The sequence below is a fragment of the Caretta caretta genome, chromosome 8, assembly GCF_965140235.1.
Source record: "Caretta caretta isolate rCarCar2 chromosome 8, rCarCar1.hap1, whole genome shotgun sequence".
In the NCBI taxonomy this organism is placed as follows: domain Eukaryota; kingdom Metazoa; phylum Chordata; order Testudines; family Cheloniidae; genus Caretta; species Caretta caretta.
The window spans coordinates 57,166,520-57,190,126 of NC_134213.1; the positions used below are offsets into that span (position 1 = coordinate 57,166,520).

Here is a 23,607-nt window from a genome sequence, read left to right on the forward strand (position 1 = left end):
AGTTTCAATGTAGTTTTTGTTTGTGCTGTCTTGACAGTGGAAGGTGCATGGGGCTCTTGGCTGCCATGGGGACCTTGCAGTGATACTTGTGGGAAAGGTACTCAGACCAGACTGAGGCTGTGCAATAGCCCTCCTCCATCATTTGATGGGTCATATTGTGAGGGGCCCAATACACAGATGCAGGTCTGCAACAAGAGACACTGTCCAGGTAAGAAGCATAAGACACAAACAGAAAATAAAGGACTAGCCTATTTGTTTCCTCTCAAAACTCTACCTATTTTGTACTTAGAGCTGGTATAACTGCTCCATTTGTGGTGGCAAATACTGCAATCCCTGATAAAATCAGAATTTAGTTCCTTGTTCCTACTCGACATTCCTTATGAAAAGCGTTAACAGTCATAACATATGGAACTGGCCCTTCCCTCGCAACCCTGCTCTTCCCGATGTTTCCATTCCTGCTGCCTGCCATTGTGTAAAAGTAGTATGTAAATCCTTGGCAGCTAAGCATGTAATTTCTGCAGATCTTCCCACCAGGTCTCACTAGCCTTTGTTATTCATTAATCTTCCACATCTACATGTGGACAGGAAAGGTTCAATTTTCAGAACACTTCCTTAATATAAATTCAATACAGGGTAACTGGGTGATATTGAATGGCCTGTGATATACAGGAGGTTAGACTACATGATCTAATGGTCCCTCTGGCCTCAAACACTATGAATCTTGAACACACAGTGCCATATCCTATGCTAAATCCCCATTGTACCCTCTTAGTGGTGAAAAGGAGACTTGAAGCTGTACTAATTGAGTAGCTGAGGATTCCCTTTGGGTGACTCAGCACCTCCACTGCCTGCCTGCCTGCTACCGACCATCTTATTGCATTGGTGATTTCAGTGATTGCATATCCTACCTGCTTGACCTACTTACAGGCACATGAGAATTTTGGGGAGTCACTGTGGATGGACAGTCACTGCAACTGTTATGCTAACAGATGGATTTTAATTTAAGTAAAAAAGCAATGGGCCAGATCCTGTTCTGGGTTACACCCTTTGCAGTCCTATTGTAGTTCAAGGGGCTGCATGGATTGAGACTCAGCACAACACTTAGTGCAGTATTTTGCTGATACAACTATGCTAGATTTGATTATTTAAAAAGTGAAAGTTTCATTGCACAATGTCATCAATTTTTAACCAGTGGATGGGCAGTGGGCCACCTGGGCTGGCTGGAGTGCCTGTACTGTATCCTGTGGAGGAGGCACCAGGCAGAGGACAAAGGACTGCTCAGACCCAGCCCCTCAGTTTGGCGGGCACAAATGTGAAGGAAATGATGTACAAATTGACTTCTGCAACAGTGACCCTTGCCCCAGTAAGTGTTTGGGATGCCTGGGGGTTAGATTGAGAACCCATGTGCAGGGCGGCACAAAGTGTGTATATGGTAATAGGGGAAATGAAAAGAGCCTTCTTCCTCACCTTGTGCCCTTGCACAGGGCACTGACCCAATCCTGCTCCTTGCACTCTTGGCAAGCAATGGAAAGTGGGATTTGGATACCAGAAGCTGCACTAGACTCCCCAAAGGAGGAGGGATGAGAGCAAATCCGTATCCCCAACCAGCCTCTTCATCAGTCAGCATAGTTGCACCATTGCATAGGCTGGGAGTTGGGGAGTAAGCACTGCTAAACGACATAGCAGTAGTAAGTGTTGTGTGAGCTCCTGCAGCAACGTCAGACGCAGCATGCTTCCATGAGTTGCAGGCAGTATCTTTAAGTCACAATCTTGCTATTTTACACACACAGTCAGTGTAATTGCCTTTTTCAGTACCTCTCTCCATTAGATATTTGACTTATATGCTGCGTGCTTTCCTAAAGTAGTAAAGCACTCAACTACAGGGCTCAAGGGACTGTTAATATACTCTGTGGAATACCCCTGCAGTGGCAAAAATGACTCAATTGGATGCTTAACTCTAGAACTTTTTGGCTAAAAGAGTGGTAAACTTGGAAACGTGTGAAAAATTTCTCTTCAGAAAATATATTTTCTGGTTTAACTGTTCGTTGATTCCATATCTGCTGTCATTAAGCAGAGTGTATGTAAAGACTTTTATTTTAAATTTGCAGTTCATGGCAACTGGGGTCCATGGAGTGGTTGGGGAACATGCAGCCGAACATGCAATGGAGGCCAGATGAGGAGATATCGGACCTGTGACAACCCTCGCCCTGTCAATGGTGGAAGAGCATGTGGAGGGGCTGACACGCAGATACAGAGATGTAACACTGACTTATGCCCAGGTGAGCTTATATGGTAACATAAGGCAATAAATAAACCTCTTCTAACATGCTTCAGAGACCAAGATGCATATACTAGGCAAGCAGGAAAGAAAAAAGTTCTGTAATTATGCCCAACTTCATAGAAAGATCTAATCCAGTCTTACTGGGTTCTTATTAAAAAAATTAAGTGTCTGTCACACTAAAATGATTCCCCCTTGAAGGGGTTATATTTTATATAAACAAGGGAAATAACGATCAAAAGACAAATAGCTTGTGAAAACAAAACCCTTCATACCCCCAACAATTCTTAATTCTCACACTAATGACATTTTACAGAGTATACCAGTGACCCTTTTATAATGTATTACAGGAGCAAAGTCAGTACATCTAATAAAACCTAAACCAAATCTAGCTGCTTTCTCCTAGATAGCTAAAACTTGTCTTTTTACCAAGCAGCCTTAAATGGCCTAATGCTCCTCTTATTTCATCAGTTCTACACCTTGCTCAACCCCACTGAGTTCCATTGAATTACCAGTCAAGCCCTGTGATTTGAAACTTGTTCTCAAGTCCATGGGGATATCTTGGCTCAGTATTTACAACAATAATCCAGAAATGGATTGCATTCAATTGTGCCATGGTTAACAACAGATCTAAAAATATTCAATGTTTTTATTAATGATTAACGTATTTTCCTTCTGTGTGGCACCCATCTGGTATTATTTTAGTTTAATTTGTTATAATGATCTCTTTGGTCCATGTGAATGTTAGCTTTTGTGAGAAATGCCAGTTCTTAGCCCCAGAGGTGAAAGACCCTCTTTTGCTCATTATTCCCTTTCAGTGACCTTCAATGTGCTTTGTTGTCCCTGACCACCTCTAGGATTAAGAGGGTAGTTCAGTCTCCAAGCCCCGGTCAAATATTTGGAGTCTCTAGTGAGACTGTCAGCAAGGATGACAGTAAATTTTGAATGTGGACACCTGCTCACTAAGATCAGGTCTGAGACCACTAGCTCTTTTTACACAAGGCAACCAAACAGCTGTCAGGTGACAATAGCATTCAGTTACTACCTAACTGAGCCAATTTTGAATGGGACACAGTCTGAGTTTTTCATCTCTGCTCATTAACAGTCTGCTATTGTTACAGAGCCAAATCCATTGATTCAGTGCCCAGCCCACAAATGGAGGCTGGAAGCAGTCTCTGTCTCCAGCATTCTCTTGGTCTGGGTTGGGAGTCCAGGCAGCGGATTCTCTCACTGCAACCTGCCTGCACTGCGGCATGAGGGAACTCCCAAAACCAGACTGCGCCCACTCTTTGCACAGAAGAGCCATGGTGTATTCCACTGGCAGGGGGACTCTGTGGCCATAGAGGTGGCAGCAGGGACCACCCCATTTTGTGCAAATAATGTTCTTGGCTAGTTATATTATGCCTGGGGACTTAGTCACATATCTCTCTACTAAATCCTCATTCATTGCACTGGAAACATTCCCTGAAAGATCCTCTTTCTTTTGAGTAAGGCTGATCTGTGGGCATGAACAATTTCAAAGGTATTGCACTTTTTGGGGCAGCAACCTGCCAAATAAACTATCATTGAAAATGGTACACCATCCTTGATAAAGCTGACGTCTTGAAAAATACAACATGGAATTTATATTTGAAGTGTAATTCACTGTTCTGTATAAAATCTGAAACATCTGCTACAAAAAGCCAGTTCTTTCAACGTTGCATCCTTGTTTATAGTGGATGGAAACTGGGGAACATGGCAAGCTTGGATCGGATGCTCTGCTTCTTGCGGAGGAGGGGAGCAGACCCGAACACGACTGTGCACTAATCCAGCCCCCTCAAATGGTGGACGTCCTTGCCCAGGAGACTCTTCACAGCTTTCCAGGTGTAACATCCAAGCATGTCCAGGTATGTTATTGCAGAGACTGAACACCAAAGCAAATGAACCAAAGAAAATGCCTAGTTTATTATTTATAAATCTTTCAGTAATGAGTAAACCTGTTCATTCAGCATATCCTTTCTCCAGGCATGTCATAGCATTTAAGGAGAATCTGGTAACCATTCTCTGGCCAACTATAGTCAGCAGAATGCTGTTATAATAATGCTGAAGCATTTGACAGTTTTCAAAAAGAATTTCCAGAGGCACTTTTGATCAATTAAACTCAAAACCTGCAGTGTTTAAAAGGTTTCTGCTCCATGATTGCATTGTTGGAAAAAAAAAAAAAACATGCAACTAAGGCAGCCAGTCATATAACATGAAAACTGAATAAATAATAGTCACACTGAACAAGGTGTAAAGCTGAAAATTGTTCACCTGAGCTTATCAAGAAATAAATACATTTGCAGAAATGCAGGCTAGTTTCCAAATGGTTCATAAACAGCAAATGGAGCTATGTTTGCAATGGTTAATTCAATCAGCTCTTATCTCTAGTTTAAAAAATAGTGCACAACAGTGAAACCCCCACATTGGGGTTCCAAAACTGTATGGAGGGCTGGGTAGGGAAGGCTGTGCCTCCCCGAACCCTAACCCTATCCACCCCCTCTCGCTTCCCGCCCCCTGACTGCCCCCTCTTAGAACCCCCAACCCACCCAACCTCCCCTACTCCTTGTCCTCTGACTGCCCCCTCCTGGGGCCCCCACCCCTGGGACCCTACCCCCTATCCAACTCCCCCTGATTCCTGACTGCTCTGACCCCTATCCACACGCCCCGGGACCCCACCCCCATCCAACGCCCGCCCCCTCTAAAGCCCCTTTCAGAATGTGGCCCTGCGAATGTGGGCAGAGGACTCAAGAGGAGCAGGGGCAGCCAGAGAGAAGCGGCGATTTCCCCTTCAAAGCTCTGCTTCTCTCTGGCTGGCTGCACGGCTGCCCGGTGCTCCTCCTGAGTCCTCCGCCTGCATTTGCCGCACTCCCGCCACCTGCACCACCCACCTGCTCCCCTGGGACTGTAGGGGAGCCTCCCTTCCTGCTCTCCCCTGACCCCGCAGTGCAGCTCCCTCCCGCACTGAGGCTGCGGGGGAAGGTGAACAGCGGGGGAGGGGCCAGTGACTAGCCTCCCCGTCCGGGAGCTCAGCGGCCAGGCAGGACACTCCCGCGGGCCAGATGTGGCCCGCAGGCCGTAGTTTGCCCACCTCTGATTTAGAACTACTGTTATAGATGTATGATATTGTGAGAATAAATCTGAAAGTGATATGGGAAAATCACTTATGCATCCTCAAAAGAGGGGTGCTATACTAGTGTAAAGTTCTATTTAATAATATTAATACATTTTAAAAAAATAGAAAACATGTCTGTCTTTGCCAATACGTTCTGTTTTGTCAGTTGTTGTTTTCTAAAACAGAGTGGGAACACACAGAAGTCTCGCTTGACATCTGGTATGACTAATACACTCCAGTGTCCTGGCCAAATAATTACATTCCGCCTGCCTGAATTCTCCAGTAGTTTCAGTTGTACTTTCTTACCTGCCGTAACCTGTTGTGTAGCACCAGTTTGCACTGTTCAACAATTGTTGCTTTTCGCCCAGAAGTGGCTGCATTTCAGTGGTCCATAAAGTAATTCCTGGGTCATAATTTATATATCAGCTTACATTTATAAACGGTCCTGGTATCCTTATGGATATGAGGAGCTACGATTATTATTATATGAATAAACATTCCATAAAATATAAGTCCACCTGCACATAGAGAACTTTGTGTTCTCTCAGAGCACTCAGTGCTGCTCTTGAATATTTTTCTTTCAAATAGAGTTTTCACACATGGGGTGTTTTTCCACTTCTCCCAACAGGTGGGCCTCCACGTGCCAGAGGAAGTGTTATTGGAAATATTAATGATGTTGAATTTGGAATTGCTTTCCTGAATTCCACAGTAACAGATAGCCCTGATTCTGACACTAGAATAATACAAGCAAAGATCACAAATGTCCCTCGGAGTCTTGGTAAGTCAGTTTGCTTCCTTGAGTTATAAATAAACAAAGATGGCACTTAGGAATCTTCCTTAGGTTTGTCAGTTTTCAGTTGCCTTTCATTAAGGCACTATCCAAGATTTTAAGGAATTGGCTTCAATTTTTCACGGGCAGGAGGGAGGTGGAGGTCTTTTAATATATTTACATTTTCTTTACATCAAGAGAAGGGAGGAGCACACAAGGGGAATTTTTTAAAAGTATGTTATTTCTCTTTAGGTACAGCAATGAGGAAGCTAGTTTCCATTCTAAATCCTATTTATTGGGCAGCTGCAAAGGAAATTGGAGAAGCAGTGAATGGATTTACTCTCACCAACGCAATCTTCAAGAGAGAGACTCAAGTGGAATTTGCAACTGGTTAGTTACAAATAGAGATTGTGTCCCATTGTTATGTGACAAGCATAATACAAGGTTGAATTGCTTAATGAATATCATTTACCTTAGTTACGTTTGCTCACAGCAGCATGTTCTGGATAACTAGCTGACATGAGGCTTTATAGCCTTGCTTTTCCTAATTTGAATCTGAGGATTAATATAGGGAAAATTAGTGTTTATACACATGAATGACATGTTAGCATAAATTAACATGGTTCAATATGGACCTAATTCAAATACTGTGCAGTTAACATAAATCACAAATCATGATAGGTTACAAATCAATGTGTGTTAAAATTCACAGGAGAGATTTTGCGAATGACTCATATTGCCCGTGGTTTGGATTCAGATGGAGCATTACTGCTGGATGTGGTAGTGAGTGGCTATGTTCTGCAGCTACAGTCCTCATCTGATGTTAACGTGAAGGTAAAATTACTAGCAAAAATGACATCTCTGCACTCTTGCTTCAGTTTTATATTTTTGTTATCTGACGTATTTTAATACAGCCATATACAGCACCATAAGCTATGTTACAGTATTCTGACTTATTTTTATGATTGGCTTGGACATGTGAAGGAAAGTTCTTGATCATGATCAGATCACCTCCTCCTCCAAGATAAGGTGAGGGTCTACTTCTGACAGGAAGATGGCCTGTTTTGTCTCCTGCAAAAGGCTGATGGGCCAAGCTAGGTTCTAGACCTTTGTAAGGGTGATGCTAGTCCTCCATTTCGCACAACCCTGGCAAAGTTTTCCCTACCTTCAGAGTGCCCTCAAAGGTCTCTGTCACAGGTCATCTGCAAGGATGGAGGCTAAAGCTGTGGTTGCAGAAAACATGCTGTGTCAGATTCCATAAAATCTCGATGATTTAATCTTTCCTATAATGTGGCTGTGGCAGAGGTAAGGAAGACCTTTTTCTGTGCCACAGTATTAAAGTCTTGTCCCATGGAGTTGTCCATAATGGTGAGCAGTCTAATTACTCTGACTTGCCTCACTTCTCTTACAGAATCAGCTTTTTCTAAATGTGAGGACTTTCCCATACTTTTTTCCCCAAAATGATCAGATACAGACTGGTTTGTCTGGCAGTCTTCAGAGCAGGAGGTTATAATCTCACTGCTTTGTCTGATAGTTTCATCATGTTGAAAGAGGTCTGATCTACTGAGTCACTGTACCACTGGCTCCACTATTCATGGCTAGTGGCAGGGTATTCCACACCTCTGGAACCCCTTTACTCCATCATCCCACTAAAGTCACTATTTAACACTTCAAGTCTTAACTGCTTGGTCAAGCCATGGAAGATTTTGCTTGGATTAACAATAGGGATCAAGGGTTTAATTATGTATCGTGGATTTCGTAACTGGTTTTTATCCTGAAAGCATTTTTTTTAATTATAAATGTCACATCTGCATGTGCTTGTTGATGGATAACCAATCTAAATATATAAATACGGGGTATAGTAAATAAGGATGTTTAGATTTTTTTGACATTTTGATACAATGCAATATGTAGTGCCCTCAAATATTTATAAAAGTTTCCTTACTGTGGTGTAATACTTCTGCAGTAAATTGTTTAGTTAGCTTATCATTTCCAGTAAACTTCCTAGATTATTAAATAATAAATCTTGTGTGGTTGCTAGTAGCACTTCAGACCATAAGAGATCTTGTTATCAAACCAATCAGAACCTCTTATGGTTGTCGGGGGGATGGGGGTTGGAAATATGGTCATACAGTCACCATCATTAAAGTCAGGATCCACCAATTGCTACTAGACTGTGGTATCTCAGTTACTACAGTTATTTCCCTTACTAATAATAGGGCCATATAGTGGGAGCCATTAAAATTCAACAGTTATAGTAACTGGAGCTAAATAGACGTGCCACTTGCAGTACAATTTGTCCAGCTTTTTAAAAAGCACCTTTCTCTAGATACATCTCATGCTATTTAAAAACAAAAAACCTCTTTTGCAGTATACTAGCTGAGCCAGAGGATCCAGTTGCTGGTGCCTAGATCTTGATTTGTGATGTGTATTTCAGGATTACACGGAAGACTATATTCAGACTGGCCCTGGACAACTGTATGCCTACTCTACACGGCTCTTCACCATAGATGGAGTTAGCGTACCATATACATGGAACCACACCATTACCTATGATCACACTCGAGGAAAAATGCCATTCCTGCTCGAAACACTCCGGGCTTCCTCTATTGCAACAGAGTACAACCCACTAGAAGAAACACTAGCTTTTAGAATCCATGCTTCCATTGCAAAAGGTATTGACTCTTTATTAATGGAAAATTTATCCAAATTAGAGTAAGGCTCACTTCAAAATAAAATGATACGATGATTGAAGAGTACTGGGAGAATAGAATATCCTCAACAGTAGAGTATGATCTTGGAAGAGGAGGCTATTGAGATGTTCAGATTATTTGGTACACATATAGATACCACATATGTCATGTTGATGGCACTTCCAATTTATTATATAGCTATGTATTTATTTTATACCTCTCATTTCCACCCCTGCACTTCCCCCCAATCCACTTTTGCTGGGACTACTTATACCTCTGAACAGCTTCAAACTGCCATTTTTAAAAACTGAAAGAGAAAAGTTTGGTTAAGAGCCTCTAAATCATTCCTAAAATGATTTTTCATTAAAATATCAGAATGCACAGAAAACATAAATGATGTGGTGCAGTATATATAGGCTTTATTGGCTCTTGTTTGGGATTACTTGCATTTTTAAGAGCTGATGTGACAATGGATGGCTAGAAACAAGTCTAGTAAAGCTGGAGAATAGTGACTCATCTGTAGTCCCGGTGGATGATGACATACCGAGCCTTTAACCTGTACTGCTCCAGTACTGACTGTAGCCCACTCTGTGCTTCAGGCCAAGAGCAGGAAGAGGAGGAGAGGAAACTTTTTCTAGCAGGTTGTTATTTTTTAATGGCAGTTGTTTAAAAGCTTTTCAGAGGTTCAGAATATTAGAAATCCTGGTGGAGAGGGATTAATATAGGTAGAGTGCAGGCAACGTAGTAAAAGATGCATGATAAATGCTGGTGATAGTAATATGAGAAACCACACAGAACCTATATAATACAAGAGTGAACGAGAGAGAGAAAGTGGCCCATTTACTTGCACCTTGTATAATCATTTACATCAGTGCGAAGTGAGTGTAAAATACTTCCATCCTGAATAGGTAGCATGGTACACCCACCTTGCACTGGTGCAAATGACTATACAAAGTACAGGGTAATGATGAATGGGGCCCAGAAAGAGACTCTGTGAAATAATGGGCTATTGCTATATTATCCTAAAGATTCACCTGAAACACTAAAAACCCGCAATGTATTAAAAAAAAAAAAAAAAGGAAACAAAAACTAATTTTAGTAACAGTGCTTCCAATAGAAAGGGTTACATTGAATGAATTTAAGTGGCCAGCATAAGGCCCTGTGCATCTCGTAAATTCCACTTTAGGCCTATTAAAACCACTCCTAAAAGTCCTATTGTTTATCTTTAAGAAGGACTTTGTAAAAATGTCATTGCTGGGGAGAAAGGTTGGGAGGGGGGAATTTATTTAAACTGTCTCACTATTTTTTAGATCACAGTTATTTCATTTGCCAAAGTAAAAGATTTTTTTTCCTAACTACCAGCCTCCAATTTACCCTGAGATTTGAAAGTAAGCTTGGGTCTTTCTGTTTCATGCACTACTGCTTGTAACAGAACAACTGCAGACCAAGTTATGCCCCCAGATGAACCTGTGCAATCCTGTTGTCTTCAAATCATGCCTTCACTGAACAACTCATTATGGGAAATCAGTGAAATTCAGTGGAGTCCCACAATGCCAAGTTTATATTTAGCTTCAAAGTGTGGACTGTGCACTGATTGAAATTACTTGGTTAGCCAATCATTAGGCTGCAATATTTTAATCTTCTCAAAGCCATGAGATGGTCATATTTTTTCAACTACCAGTAATGGTTGGTTTCCTTTGCCCCATAGGAGACCATAGCAATCAGTGTCCTACTGGGTTTGGTCTGAACTCTACTGGGCCCTTCTGTTCAGGTAAGGAAATGAAAACGAAAACATAAATATAATCAAATACACTGCACACAGGTTGCTTTTGTACAGTGTCACTGAATGCGGTACATACAGAGTACGAATCGCTTTTAAAACTGAACTGCTCAGTCCTGTAGATCTAACTCAAGAAGAACTCCAAATGGACAACAAGATCAGACCCTATCTTTGTAAGTGAAACTGTCTCTTAAAAATAGAGTCTTAACTTGAACAACAAATATCTACTACATACACATACTTTTCACTCCTTCAGATTCCAGTGAAGATGTCAAACTCTAAAGAAATACAAAGAGACCTTTAAAAAACATTTGACTTGAACTGAAACTTTTTAAGGATGTTGTTTTCTGTTGCACAGATCAATTCAAACCATGTCAATTATCTTGACTGGCTTTCTGAAATACAGTGGGCCTGATTCTCTGCTGCAGTTTATTCCAGTGTAGCTTTACTGAATTTAATTGACTTTCACTGAAGTCAAATAGGTGCAACACAAGGGAGAACCAGGCCTTGTGATTAGCATGCTGGCCTGATTTGGGAGTAATATAGAGATGCTTTACTTTCAGGAGTATCCTACAAGGGATTATATGCCAGGTAGAATACTACAGTGAGCATTGCTGTCCCTGGCCATTGCATGGAGAGCATAAAGAGGGAGAAAACACTTTGTACCCTCTGTGAACCCATGGAAAGGCCAGGAACAGTCTTGTCCTGTTCTATCACTGAGACACACATGCAATCCCATAGGTTCTTGTAAAATTGCTCACTTTTATTTTTTAGATGAAGATGAATGTGCAGTACGAAATCCTTGTTCTCATGCATGTCATAATGCTATAGGAACCTATTACTGCTCCTGCCCCAGAGGCCTCACTATATCAGCAGATGGAAGAACGTGTCAGGGTAAGCCAGACTTCAAACGACATGCACAGACATGCACAAGACTTTTTGCCACTAGCATAAGAACATAAAATTTACTGATGGCATTCATATATTATACCAGAATGGTTTATTATTTCCTAAGGTGCAAAATATTTTCATTTACTGAATACATTTTTTATTGTTTGCACTTTATTGTAGATATTGATGAATGTGCATTAGGTGGACATACCTGCCATGCTGCTCAGGAATGTGAGAATGTCATTGGCTCCTATCGTTGTGTGGTTAGGTGTGGAACTGGCTTTAGAAGAACATCTGATGGATTGAGCTGTCAAGGTGTGCAGTCCTCTGACCTTAGTTCTAATGAACTGACACTACTTTTATTTAAGCCATGTTTGTAAGTAACTTTCCCAAGAATGTCTTGGCTCTCTGCGAATAAGCTTCCTACTGATTCCTGATATACAGAGGTGTTCTTGGATCATTCTGGTAAGTGATACTTTATCAGTGACATTTTACTGTCTACAGAACAAAGTAACATTCTTGTTGCTGAGTCCAGTATGTGTTTTCCTTTGTTATGTAGTGAGGTAAGCATACTTTCCTGTATCTATATCAGAAAATTCCACTCCTGTGTCACTGTGCAATTCTTTCTCATGTAACAATCACTTGCCTGACTACTCATGGTGTGCAATATGTGAAAAAGGAGAAGGATAAGAACTTAGATCAAAGCAGAGCCTGCAACATGAAATATACCAAAGCACAATTTGTTACAAATTATTACAAGATCCACAGCTGTAACATTTAAGGCTTTGCATTATTCAACAGATGTTAATGAATGCCAAGAGTTCAACTCCTGTCATCAGCGCTGCTTCAATACCATAGGAAGTTTCCACTGTGGCTGTGACCCCGGATATCAGCTAAAAGGCAGAAAATGCATGGGTATGAAATGAACTATAGAGTCAGGGGAATGGATTTCAGTGTAATGTGTTAACATGATTCAGATGAAATTCCCTATAGAAGATTTATGGCATATGCAAAAACAGTGAATCCCCTGCTTTGTTGGATCCCTTTCTAAAACATGGGATGCAAACTTTAACATTTTTTGAGTGGGCTTGCAAAACACAAGTAGACTTAGTGGAAATGGATTAATGGGCAGAGTGCAAGGGAAACTGTCAGATGTGCTTGATACACACGTACAGACTGTATACACACATTTTCAACGGTACTTACGTAGTATCATTATATTGGGGTTGCCTTGGCCTTTGAGAATGGAGCATAAGAAAATCAGTTAGCAATTTAAATTCTCTTTTTTTTAATTAAGATGTAAATGAATGCCGGCAGAATGTATGCAGACCAGACCAGCACTGCAAGAACACACGTGGTGGTTATAAGTGCATTGACCTGTGTCCAAATGGAATGACCAAAGTAGAAAACGGAACATGCATTGGTGGGTACATTGGTTTATTTACCATATAATGATTGTAAAAGAAAGGGCATAGCTAATATTTTCCAAAAATTGGTTCCTCATGATACTCTCTAGCCACCTAAATAAATGGCCTACATTTCAAAGGTGCTGCACACCCAGCAGCACTGACTTTCCTTGGTTCAAGGGCATGTATACACTGTGACTTCTTGGTGAGATTTCATGTTAATTAGTGAGGGACATGTTACAAGTGGCAAGGCTTTCTGTCACCCACAGGCTTTCACTGACCCCCTGTGGACAAATGGTAGAAGGATGTTGTTTGTTGCTCTCTTCTCTTTTTTGAGGAAAAACAGTGGTTGGGCCCCTGAATTTCCTTTTCCCTCCCCTCCGCCTTCACTCTGTCCTAGAAAACTCATGTGAGTGTTGGAGGCTGGGATACTGTGCCCCTTTTGGATTTATGTATGAACATCCTGCAGAATGTACCTGTTCTTCCTGAATATATTTTTAAGGTTTTTATTTTTCACAAGTTCCTGTTGCTTATCAGGGTGCCTTTAGCCTAAGCAATGCAAGGGGCCTTGTCAAATTTCCAACTGACACCAGGGGGAGGCAGATTTCCACCTCAGTGTTTTGGATTTGGTTAGGTTAAAAACCTGGTAATAATCATCTGGAAATGTATGAAAAGATTGAATTAGATAGATGCAACTCAGCTGAAAGATTACTTATTTCCATCTCCAGTCCCCGTATAATCCAGACCCACCACCATCTGTCACACAGTGGGTGCAGACTGATATCCAATCTTTATGTCCACCACGATCAGATATTTTGTGAATACAGGACCAGATACCTCCCTGGTGTAACTCTATTCTCTATATTTAGAAAGAGAAAACCAGGGCTTAAGAAAAATATGACTACTACTAATTACCTCTGTTCCCTTTAGATATTGACGAATGCAGAGATGGTACCCATCACTGCAGGTACAATCAGATTTGTGAGAATACACGAGGGAGCTACCATTGTGCATGTCCAAGAGGGTATCGATCCCAGGGAGTTGGAAGACCCTGTCTGGGTATGTTGAGTGGAAACCAGCCTACATTAATACCATTCCATATTCTCAATTACTGCTTTTGGCTCCTCTTTGTATTGTAATAAACCTAGGGACATTATCCCTTTTGAAGGCTGTAGGCTATACAGTCTGTTGTTGGGCACTCAAAATCCCCTACATTAAAATTAAATGACTTTCATTAAAAAAAACTGCAAACAATTCCTAATGACAGTTACTCTGTTAAAGCATTTAATTGTATCAAGGTACAGTGCTTTATGGGTCTTGGAACAGTGGTGGAGGGTGTATATCATGTGTGCTGCAATATCCAGGCATTCTAGGGTGACTGTAGGAAATCATGGCAGATGTAACTCCAAATCTGTTTGCTTTAGTTAGTTTCTTTAACAATAAAGATGGTTATGTACATGCAGGCTGCACACTTGGGATCAGATTGGGTGATTTAGGCCTAAGAAGAGTGTGGCTTGGAGTTGGTCCATCCTAGGGGAATTCCAGCAGGGATAGTGTGCCTCGGAAGCATGATCCATCCTAGAACTCACCCTTAGGATGATGCAGTATGTTACAGCTGTGCACTCCTCTAGGTCTCCTGGTCAGCATGTAGGGAGGGAGATATTGCCCTGATGCTATCCTGCCTCGCACTCTCTCCCTACAGGGAGAGTGAAGTCCGTATATTCACTGGACTACAGACACTGATTATGTATGGCTGTTGTGTATGGGGCACAAGTTGTGGTAAAGGCTTCTTCCATAAATGGGCTCACCTTTCTCCCATCTATGCATAGGGCCAGGGCCTCATCTGGGTGGGGAAATTGTATGCAAGGCCAGGGCAGAGGGTTGGGGTGCGGGAAGGAGTGCAGGGTCTGGGAGGGGGTGTGGTGTGCAGGGTGTATAAGGGGGCTCAGGGTGCAGGAGGGGTACGAGATGCAGGCAGGGGGCTTAGGGCAGGGGGTTGGGGTGCAGGGTGCAACAGGGGGCTCAGGGCAGGGGGTTGGGGTGCATGAGGGGTGTGAGGTGCAGACAGGAGGCTTAGGGCAGGGAGTTGGGGGGTGGGGTGCAGGCTCTGGACCGGCGCCACTTACCTAAAGCAGCTCTGGGGTGGCAGCGGTCCCTGGGGGAGTGGGGGGCAGAGGGCTCCGCGAGCTGCCCTTGCCACGCCACCAGGTACCTCCCCCGAAGCTCCCATTGGCCATGGTTCCCCGTTCCTGGCCAATGGGAGCTGTGGGGAGTGATGCCTGGAGGCAAGGGCAATGCATGGAGCCCTCTGCCCCCACCCCCAGGCTGCAGGGACGTGGTGTCAGCCCCTTCTGAGAGCAGTGCGGGGCCTGCGGCACCACAGGGGGCAATCCCATGGGCTGGATCCAAAGCCCTAAGGGGTCAGATCTGGCCCCCGGGCCGTAGTTTGCCCACCCCGGTCTAGCCTCAAGTAAAAGAATTCTCACTATAACATTTTAATATCTTCAGCAGAGATATTTTAATACAGTTTATTGGGCATCATTATAATGTCAGTTCAAGTGTATGAAACATTTCCACTGATATCAGTTCCTGGACTTCTACAGACCTTAGAATGCTAATAGGATCAATTTGATTAATATTTTATAGGAGATATTTCAAAATATCATAGCTTGTCTAACTTAAATATTGGTGCATCACTCACGGAACTCTAATGGGAGTTTCAGTTACTACCATCTATCAAGTGTGTTATGGGGCTTATTCCTTCCCGCTCTCACTTCTCTGGTCCTTCTCACATGAACAGAGAGCAACACTACTTGAAGTCCAAAGGTGCAAACAAGTCGATATTTATTGGGGTGAACTTCCAGCAAGCTAAAATCCAAGTTCCTTTTTCCTTATTTTCGAACCCCAATTTACTTCCTGTTTGCCCCTAATTTATATATTGCAGTAATATTCTTAGCTATACCTTAACCAGTCATTTTCCTGAAATTTAACTAACCAATCCTAACATATTGTAACATGATTATTTAACCAATTATATCCCACCACCTTTCTTAGTTTACACCCTGCAAAATTAATTATACAGCAGACAGAGATTATACAGACAAACAATAGGGAATGGGGACTACTGTGATAGAACAACAAAGAAATGAGGATTTCACATCCCAGCTATTGATACGTGAGTTCTTGCCAGACAGGATGCTATCGAACTAAAAGTTTCCTTTTACATCTTCTAGGCACTTCCCTTTCTCTGGAGGTGATAGGAATACAATCCTGTCCGGATAGTGCCTAACAGCCCAAGAGCACTTTATTTCAATGTGACTAGTTTGGAATACGAGGATGTGACCGGTCGCTTCCCAGCTTATGGCTGCCTCTGCTGCTTAGCCAGAGGCATTGGCCTAAGAACAGGGCCTCAGACTGTCACAGTGAGAAAAGGCCTTATACAGTCAGACAGTGATTTTGATCCTTTCCTTTCTTTTATATCTCTATAACTAGCTAAATGATAAACATATACCTAAATTCTTAAAGTATAGGCCTTTGCAGACAGGCCTGAATATCTATATCCTAACAAAGTGTTGTCCATAGTAAGATATGATAGAAAGCTTGATAATTAAATACTCAGTAACTGGTTTGAAAACTTCAGTTGTTTGAAACAGAAAAGCCTAGATTCTTTTTAATACCAAAAGAAAGGAGTGCATTTCAGGGAAAATTTGAAAATTTAGTTTTACAAATTTAAAAGCTGATGTATTTTAGGGTTTTTTAATGTTCTGATGTACATCTGATATTTATGTTGCATAATCAAAGGGATACTGTCTATGGAATGCTTTGGTTTGCCATCTGGTCAGTGCTCACCTGCACTCTAAGCATGCCTTTGGTGTAATGCAGAACTGTGACTTTTTGCTACTTTGTCATATATGCTGCTCCTGTAAAAATGGCTGCAATTCTTACTGGGTTTTTCATTTTCATCATTTACATATCTTCATATATGTCTCATCTGTAACTCACTGCAAAGGATATAGCTTATTTTACAGACCAAAAACTCTTTTGCACAGGTAAGAAAACTTGAAACCTAAGTTGTAAAAAATGCTGTATGTAAGGTAACTAATTGCACAGAGTTTCAAGATTTCTTTACCCATATGTTTTGTTTTTATTATATTTTGCCTCTTAATCACACACTAGAGGGTACTGTCATGGTCTAGATCCTCACAGGTATAAATCAAGTAAGTTCCAATGAACTCAGTGGAGCTATGCGGATTTATACCGTTAAGGCTCTGATCTCATTTAAAAAAATCCTTAGCTGTGTTGCTTATAACTCCTGGATCCAGCCTGACAGCCATTTTAATCCAGGCCTCAAGCTCCCATTGGGGAGCAGGGTCTGGGGCTTGCCCCACTCTGGCGCTCCAGCCAAGGAGCAGGGTCGGGGGCTGCTCTATGTGACTCCTGGAAGCAGCGGCATGGCCCCCTTCCGGCTCCTACACGTAGGGACAGCCAGGTGGCTCAGCTCCACACGCTTCCCCACCCCAAGCACCACCCCCATTGTCCAGGGGGTGCAGGGGTAGTCCTGCAGACCAGGCAGTGCGGAACAGAGCCACTTGGCCATGCCTCCACCTAGGAGCCGGAGGAGGACATGCTGCTGCTTCTGGGAGTCACTTGAGGTAAGCGCTGCTTAGAGTCTGCACCCCTGAGCCACCCCTCCGCGCCCCAGCCCTGATCTCCCTCTGAACCCCTCAGTCCCAGCCCGGAGAACCCTCCTGCACCCGTGTCCCAGCCCTGATCCGCACCCCAGCCCGGAACACCCTCCTGCACCCCAAACCCTTCATCCCCAGCTGGAGCCCTCCCCCTTCTCCCCGCACCTTAAACCCCCACCCCAGCCTGGAGCCCCCTCACACCCCCTGAACTCCTCATTTCTGGCCCCACCCCGGAGCCCACACCCCCAGCCGGAGCCCTCACCCCCCTCCCACACCCCAAGCCAAATTTCGTGAGCATTCATGGCCTGCCATACAATTTCTATACCCAGATGTGGCCCTCGGGCCAAAACATTTGCCCACCCCTGGACTAGACGATCACAGTGGTCCCTTCCAGCCTTGGAATCTATGTAAATAAAAAGTACTAAATGCAAAAAAGTTGATTCCTCCTGATTCCTCCCAGAAGTGGAAGTGCCCAAACAATGCCCAGAGTGTCTGTTGTGACCTCTGCTCTGCAGACCTGAATTCTTTTTATAATTCAGAGAAAATTCACAAACAAAAAGCTTGGAGTCTTCCTCAAATAGAACTAAACCTCTGGACTTTTTGAAGGGTCAGTGATCATCACCACTCACCCTAGCGTGGAAATTCAACATTACAGCCCAGAAATCTCAATAACTTACTGTAGCTCCTTCTACCTCAGTATCACAGCATGTAGAATGGATCTCATCTTCCCCTGTTACTAGAAATTGTGCTACTACCAAGGATACACAACATATATTAGTGCCTCTTGGATTTTTCCACATGCCTTTTGGGGCTAGAATCCTTCCTCCTTTATGTACTCCCAAGGCACCAGAAGAACAGAGTAGTCTTACATGAAAAAGGAGAGCTGGAAACAATTTCCCCCTGTCAAGGTTCCTTCCCCACTCTGAACTCTAGGGTACAGATGTGGGGACCTGCATGAAAATCTCCTAAGCTTACTTTTACCAGTTTAGGTTAAAACTTCCCCAAGGTACAAACTATTTTACCCTTTTCCCTTGGACTTCCACTGCCGCCACCAAACTTTATCTGGGTTCCTGAGAAACCGTTTGGAAACATGTTTCCCCCCAAAATCCTCCCAAGCCTTGCACCCCACTTCCTGGGGAAGATTTGGTAAAAATCCTATTTTTTCACAGCCCCAATACAAACCTGTTGTGTGCTAATCCTCAAAGGGATTTAATCCACACAGGATAAAAACTGAGTGCTACAGTCTCATGTCCTAACGAGTTTCATAGGAAGAGTAAGATGGATTACTGTACATGGCAAAATATTGTACCCATTTTTTTTTTTTTTTGGCATTGGGCTCTGCATATTTTACTGACTTCATTCAGGATCTCATTTATGTCCTCAGTTTGCTCCAAAGACTGATGTATTTTTTTCTGTATGTGTGTGTGTTTTTTTTCTCCCTTTATATATGGTTTGTTGCTCTGGATCATGTCACATGAGCAGACATTAATGAATGTGAACAAGTGCCTAAACCGTGTGCATTTCAATGTGCCAACACCCCCGGCAGCTTCAAGTGTATCTGTCCACCTGGACAACATTTATTAGGTGATGGGACATCTTGCGCTGGATTGGAGAGGTTGCCAAATTATGGCACCTATTACAATAACTATAACTATGCTCAATTCTCCCCTGTGAGAGACAACTATCAACCTCAACAGTTTTACAGGCACGCCTCAGATCTCTACAGCTCCTACTCAGAGTATAGAAACAGCAGAATATCTCTCTCCAGGACTAAAAGGAATATTAGAGAATCTTGCCCTGGAGGCTATGAGGCACGAAATGACAAATGTATAGGTAAATGTCAGCCATGTCTATCCAATTCTTTTGTCTTCACATATTGACATTTCTCATCGCTTGCTTCGAAGAATGATGGTGTAGGGTGCCATACGTTTTTTATTGCCATGATGTATTTTCAATGAGTTATGCATGTTTTTCCAAACAAGTGCTAGTAAAATTTTTGTGGAACCCCTCCCGCCCCACGCCCCTCATATTTTGTTGGTCAGTTGCTGTATATTCTCAAACAGATAATGTCTTACTATATTTCCCTTCTGTGGGTATTAGCCTTCCTCTGACTTTTTTTCCCTTTGAAAACCAATGGTCACTATATGTCCAGTCCTGAAAATCTTACTCATACATCTTAATCATACTCCCTTTGACTTCAATGTGAATTTGGCCTGAGCAGATTCTGAATAATGATTTCTGGACTAGACACTGTGGAAACAATAGCTTCATTGGTATAGGTAGAGGCTAGTCGCATCTGTAAGTGCAGCATAAACACACACTTTAGAATGGTTTGAAATTGATAACATAGCTTGTGAAACGTAGGAGTAATGGTACTCTTTGCAACCCACTGAGCATATCAGACAAGATGCTCTGCAGAAAGACAGAATTGCCCTTTCGCTGTATGTGGGAGTAAGGAGACATGGGTTTTCTTTGCGATTGGCCCACTCTGTGACCGGAGGCATGTCACTAATGGCCTGATTTTCAGATGTGCTGAGCAACTACAGATTCCACTGAGGTCAGTGGGAACTGCAGGTGATTTGCACCTCAGAAAACCAGGCCTTTTGCCTATCTACAGTTCAGTTGCCCCATCTGTGAAGTCCAAGGAAGAAGGGCTAGGTGTTTTCGTCATTACAAGCCTAATTCTGCTCCCAGGGAAATCAAATACCTCGTAGAACATGTTGTTGACTGATTTATTTTAGGGCAATAGAACTGACCTCTTCATGTTTAGCAGTTAAGAGTTTCAGACCTTTTTCCTAAGGCAATCTTTATTGGCAGTGGACAAGCACTACCCAGACCCTCTAATGTCTGCTAGTCATTTTCACCACAGCCTAGATAATAGGCAAGAAAGAGGGCTGGGGATTGGAATACACACCTGTGCATGTTTTGTTTCTGTAACGAACAAGCAAATAATAAATAAGGACAGAATTGCATTGTGGAACAAGGAGAGTGGGATGACCTTGGAGCAGACACTCACTTTAATTTTCAAAAAGAGAGTGAGCAGCATGACAACTAGCAAAGGACATGAAGAGTGATTTAATCTTTATCAAATATGCTGCTTTAAAGCCAGATACTTTCACCCTTACTCCTCAGGTGCTCTTATTGACTTCAATGGGATATTCAGTCATATTGCATAAGGTACTGTTCATGGTGAGGAAGTCTGGCCCTTACTGTAACTTTTCTGAATGCATGTAATAGAGAGGTCTGTGCTGCTTTAGACAATTTGCACATACTGCCATGGATGCACATCATAGGCACGACATACTCACAAAATAGCTACTAATCCTCATGTGCTATATTCTAGTAGCAGAAGACTTAATAATTAATGCTAATAAACATATGTTGCAGTCATGCGGCCCTTAACCAAACTTGTATTGACTTCTGACAAATTTTCTAGTTAGCACCGTTTATTGTGGACAACTATTTCAGTCAAAGATTTTGGAATATCCATTCTCAGTCTAAAGATTTAAACTGATCTTTAGGGCCCTGATCCAGCTCTCATTGAAGTCAGTGGGAGATGGGGGTTAGGGTCCATTGTAAAGGATCCATTTTTTCAGGTAATATACTTACAAGTCATTTTAGTGGAGCTGAAATTTAGATTTTTAATCCGGTCTAAACTGGAAATGATATAGTACATGAGACTCCTTTCCCAAGAGAAGGAGAACAGTTAAGATTTGGTAAAATACAGACCCTGGGAATTACAATTACAAATCTCTTTCACCATTTGATGTTGAATTTTTATGTAAAGAATTTCGTGTGAGACACAGGTGCGGGAGTGGGAATGTGAACAGATGTTCCTCCCAAACATAATCCACAAAAGATCTGAGCCAGTGTAAGTTTAGCTTGAGTAAGGACTTACTACTGAAGTAAGTGGAGGTTTTCAAGCAGTTTAAGGAATTAGAATTAAGGAAGGCCTGTGTCTAAATCCCCTGTCCTGCTCGGAAAATCTTAACCTGCTGGTCTAATTCTATTGCATTACTTCGGAGCTATAAAAAGTCTACAAAGAGCATAGACTAATTTTCTCTCTTTCCAGATATTGAGCTGAAGTCCCACCTTGTTAATGGAGGCAGAAACTTGTGAAGGAGGCTGTTGCACCTGAGGAGGGATTCACCCTTTGGAAAGCTTTAAATTGGTACAGCAGCTCCCATAAGTGGAAGCTTCTGTTGGCAATGTGCCGAATCAGTGCATTTCCTGGGTACCCTGACTCAGTCCTCTCCTCAACCAGCTCCCCCGTACTGTCTGGTGAGGGTTTGACTGGTTTTGGACCCTACAGCAGACCACGTGTTGTAGGCAATTTGCCCCATGGTATTCCCCTCTCTCTTCTCCCCAGACTATCCTCCAGCACTGGGTGCCAGCAACCTGGCCTCTCTCTGTGGAATATATAATACTCACGTTGAGAAATCTTATATCAGAAAGAGGTGCGGGATCCCCAAGAGCTATTTTTTTTTTAAAAATTATGATTATTAATCACTTAGGAATTGAGATCAGACATGCCAAATCTCAGCTCCAAATTAAAAATTGAGAAAAAATTATGAGCAACTGAATACATGTATTTTGAATGGAAAGGATTTCTCAGACTTGCTAGATGGCCATCCCATGACACAAGGAGATTCTAAAACTTCCCAAGCAGCTCAGTATGTGCACTGCATACAGATGGAGATTAATCACTCAAAGGTTTTTGTATTAGTATACTGGCTGGAGAAGTTTCTGCACACACAGATCAGACCAGTTTGATCTGGTTAGCAAAAAAGACAGAGATCAGTCTGCTTGAGAATTTAACATTTATATGTTCATGCTTTTTTGCAGATATTGATGAATGTGAAAACAGAGATGCCTGTCAGCATGAGTGTAGAAACACCCTAGGAAGTTATCAGTGTGTCTGTCCAACTGGTTATCGTCTTATGCCCAATGGCAAAGCATGCCAAGGTAAGTAAATATCTCTCCAGATCTGCGTGTGTGTGGAAAATACATAGATGGAGTATTTCTTTAATTTGTTTCCTATCAACAAACATGTGCTATCCCATTGCAACTGCAACTAGATATAGACTCAAGCCCCAAAACTCAGGTCTAACTTTCAAACATCCCAAAGTGCAGCGGCTCTTAGACTTGGGGATTTGGTTCAGTCCGTTATAAAACCATTTCTGAAATTCAGATATGGCTTCAGATTTCAACATATCCCAAGTTTGGGTTGTTTGGAGCTCAGAGTTTGGCTCCATTTCTACTTGTGACCTTCAGTGTATTGACTAGTTGTGTTTAAGGAAATAACCCCTGAATTGAACAATTTTTAAATATGAGAGAAGAGACAAAATAAGCAACTTAAAGAGCAGTGCTTTAGAGCACAGCACGGGGAGCGGGGGTAGGCACTCCTTTGGGCCGCCTTAGGTTGGGTAAACCACCTCAGATAAAGTAAGACTTTGCTGAAAACTAGAAACAAACCTTTTCTAAACTACACTCTGCTTACTGTGAGGGTGGCAAAGCTAGATCAGAGGTCAAGATGCTATGCTGAAAACACAGGTCACCGTGGACTTGTCTCCTTCTCACTTCAGAGCCTCCACTGGCCGCATCACCTTGTTTGATTTGTACTTTTTGCCTATCTGGGCACAATTTTTAAATAAAAAATGGTGCTCAGCAAGGAAACAACACAGGCCATTTCAGGGTTGATTTAAATCAAAGCTACTTAAATAACTGATTTTAATCACGATTTAAATCAACAAGCAGAAAACCTTCATTTAAATCATCAGTTTCAATCGTGTTTTGCTTTTGGACCTTTTGTTATTTTCCTAAAGCAAGGCTGATTCTCATTGGTTGGTAATCATTAAAACATACTGATTTGCAACTAAATATAGCCTTTGCACTACATGTGGTACTTTTTTTTTTGCTAACCAGGAGGATATCTATACACATTTATTTAAGCAATTCTATAGCTTAACTTA

At 42.2% G+C, this 23,607-nt stretch overlaps 1 protein-coding gene across 3 annotated transcripts in view; it reads left to right on the plus strand.

The window, feature by feature from the left end:
- The window catches only part of HMCN1 (hemicentin 1), a 323,571-nt gene that overhangs the window by 294,265 nt on the left and 5,699 nt on the right, over positions 1-23,607 (plus strand). The window contains exons 90-105 of one of the 3 annotated variants that reach the window (XM_048860591.2): positions 38-208; positions 1,193-1,363; positions 2,109-2,279; positions 3,994-4,164; positions 6,040-6,189; positions 6,433-6,570; positions 6,893-7,014; positions 8,618-8,855; positions 10,582-10,644; positions 11,428-11,547; positions 11,725-11,859; positions 12,346-12,459; positions 12,842-12,967; positions 13,881-14,009; positions 19,118-19,468; positions 22,481-22,600. In XM_048860591.2, coding sequence (XP_048716548.2) covers positions 38-208; positions 1,193-1,363; positions 2,109-2,279; positions 3,994-4,164; positions 6,040-6,189; positions 6,433-6,570; positions 6,893-7,014; positions 8,618-8,855; positions 10,582-10,644; positions 11,428-11,547; positions 11,725-11,859; positions 12,346-12,459; positions 12,842-12,967; positions 13,881-14,009; positions 19,118-19,468; positions 22,481-22,600 — 2,490 coding nt within the window. The remainder of the gene's footprint in view (positions 1-37; positions 209-1,192; positions 1,364-2,108; positions 2,280-3,993; positions 4,165-6,039; positions 6,190-6,432; positions 6,571-6,892; positions 7,015-8,617; positions 8,856-10,581; positions 10,645-11,427; positions 11,548-11,724; positions 11,860-12,345; positions 12,460-12,841; positions 12,968-13,880; positions 14,010-19,117; positions 19,469-22,480; positions 22,601-23,607) is intronic. The other 2 variants (XM_048860590.2, XM_075131536.1) reach the window with 2 other exon arrangements.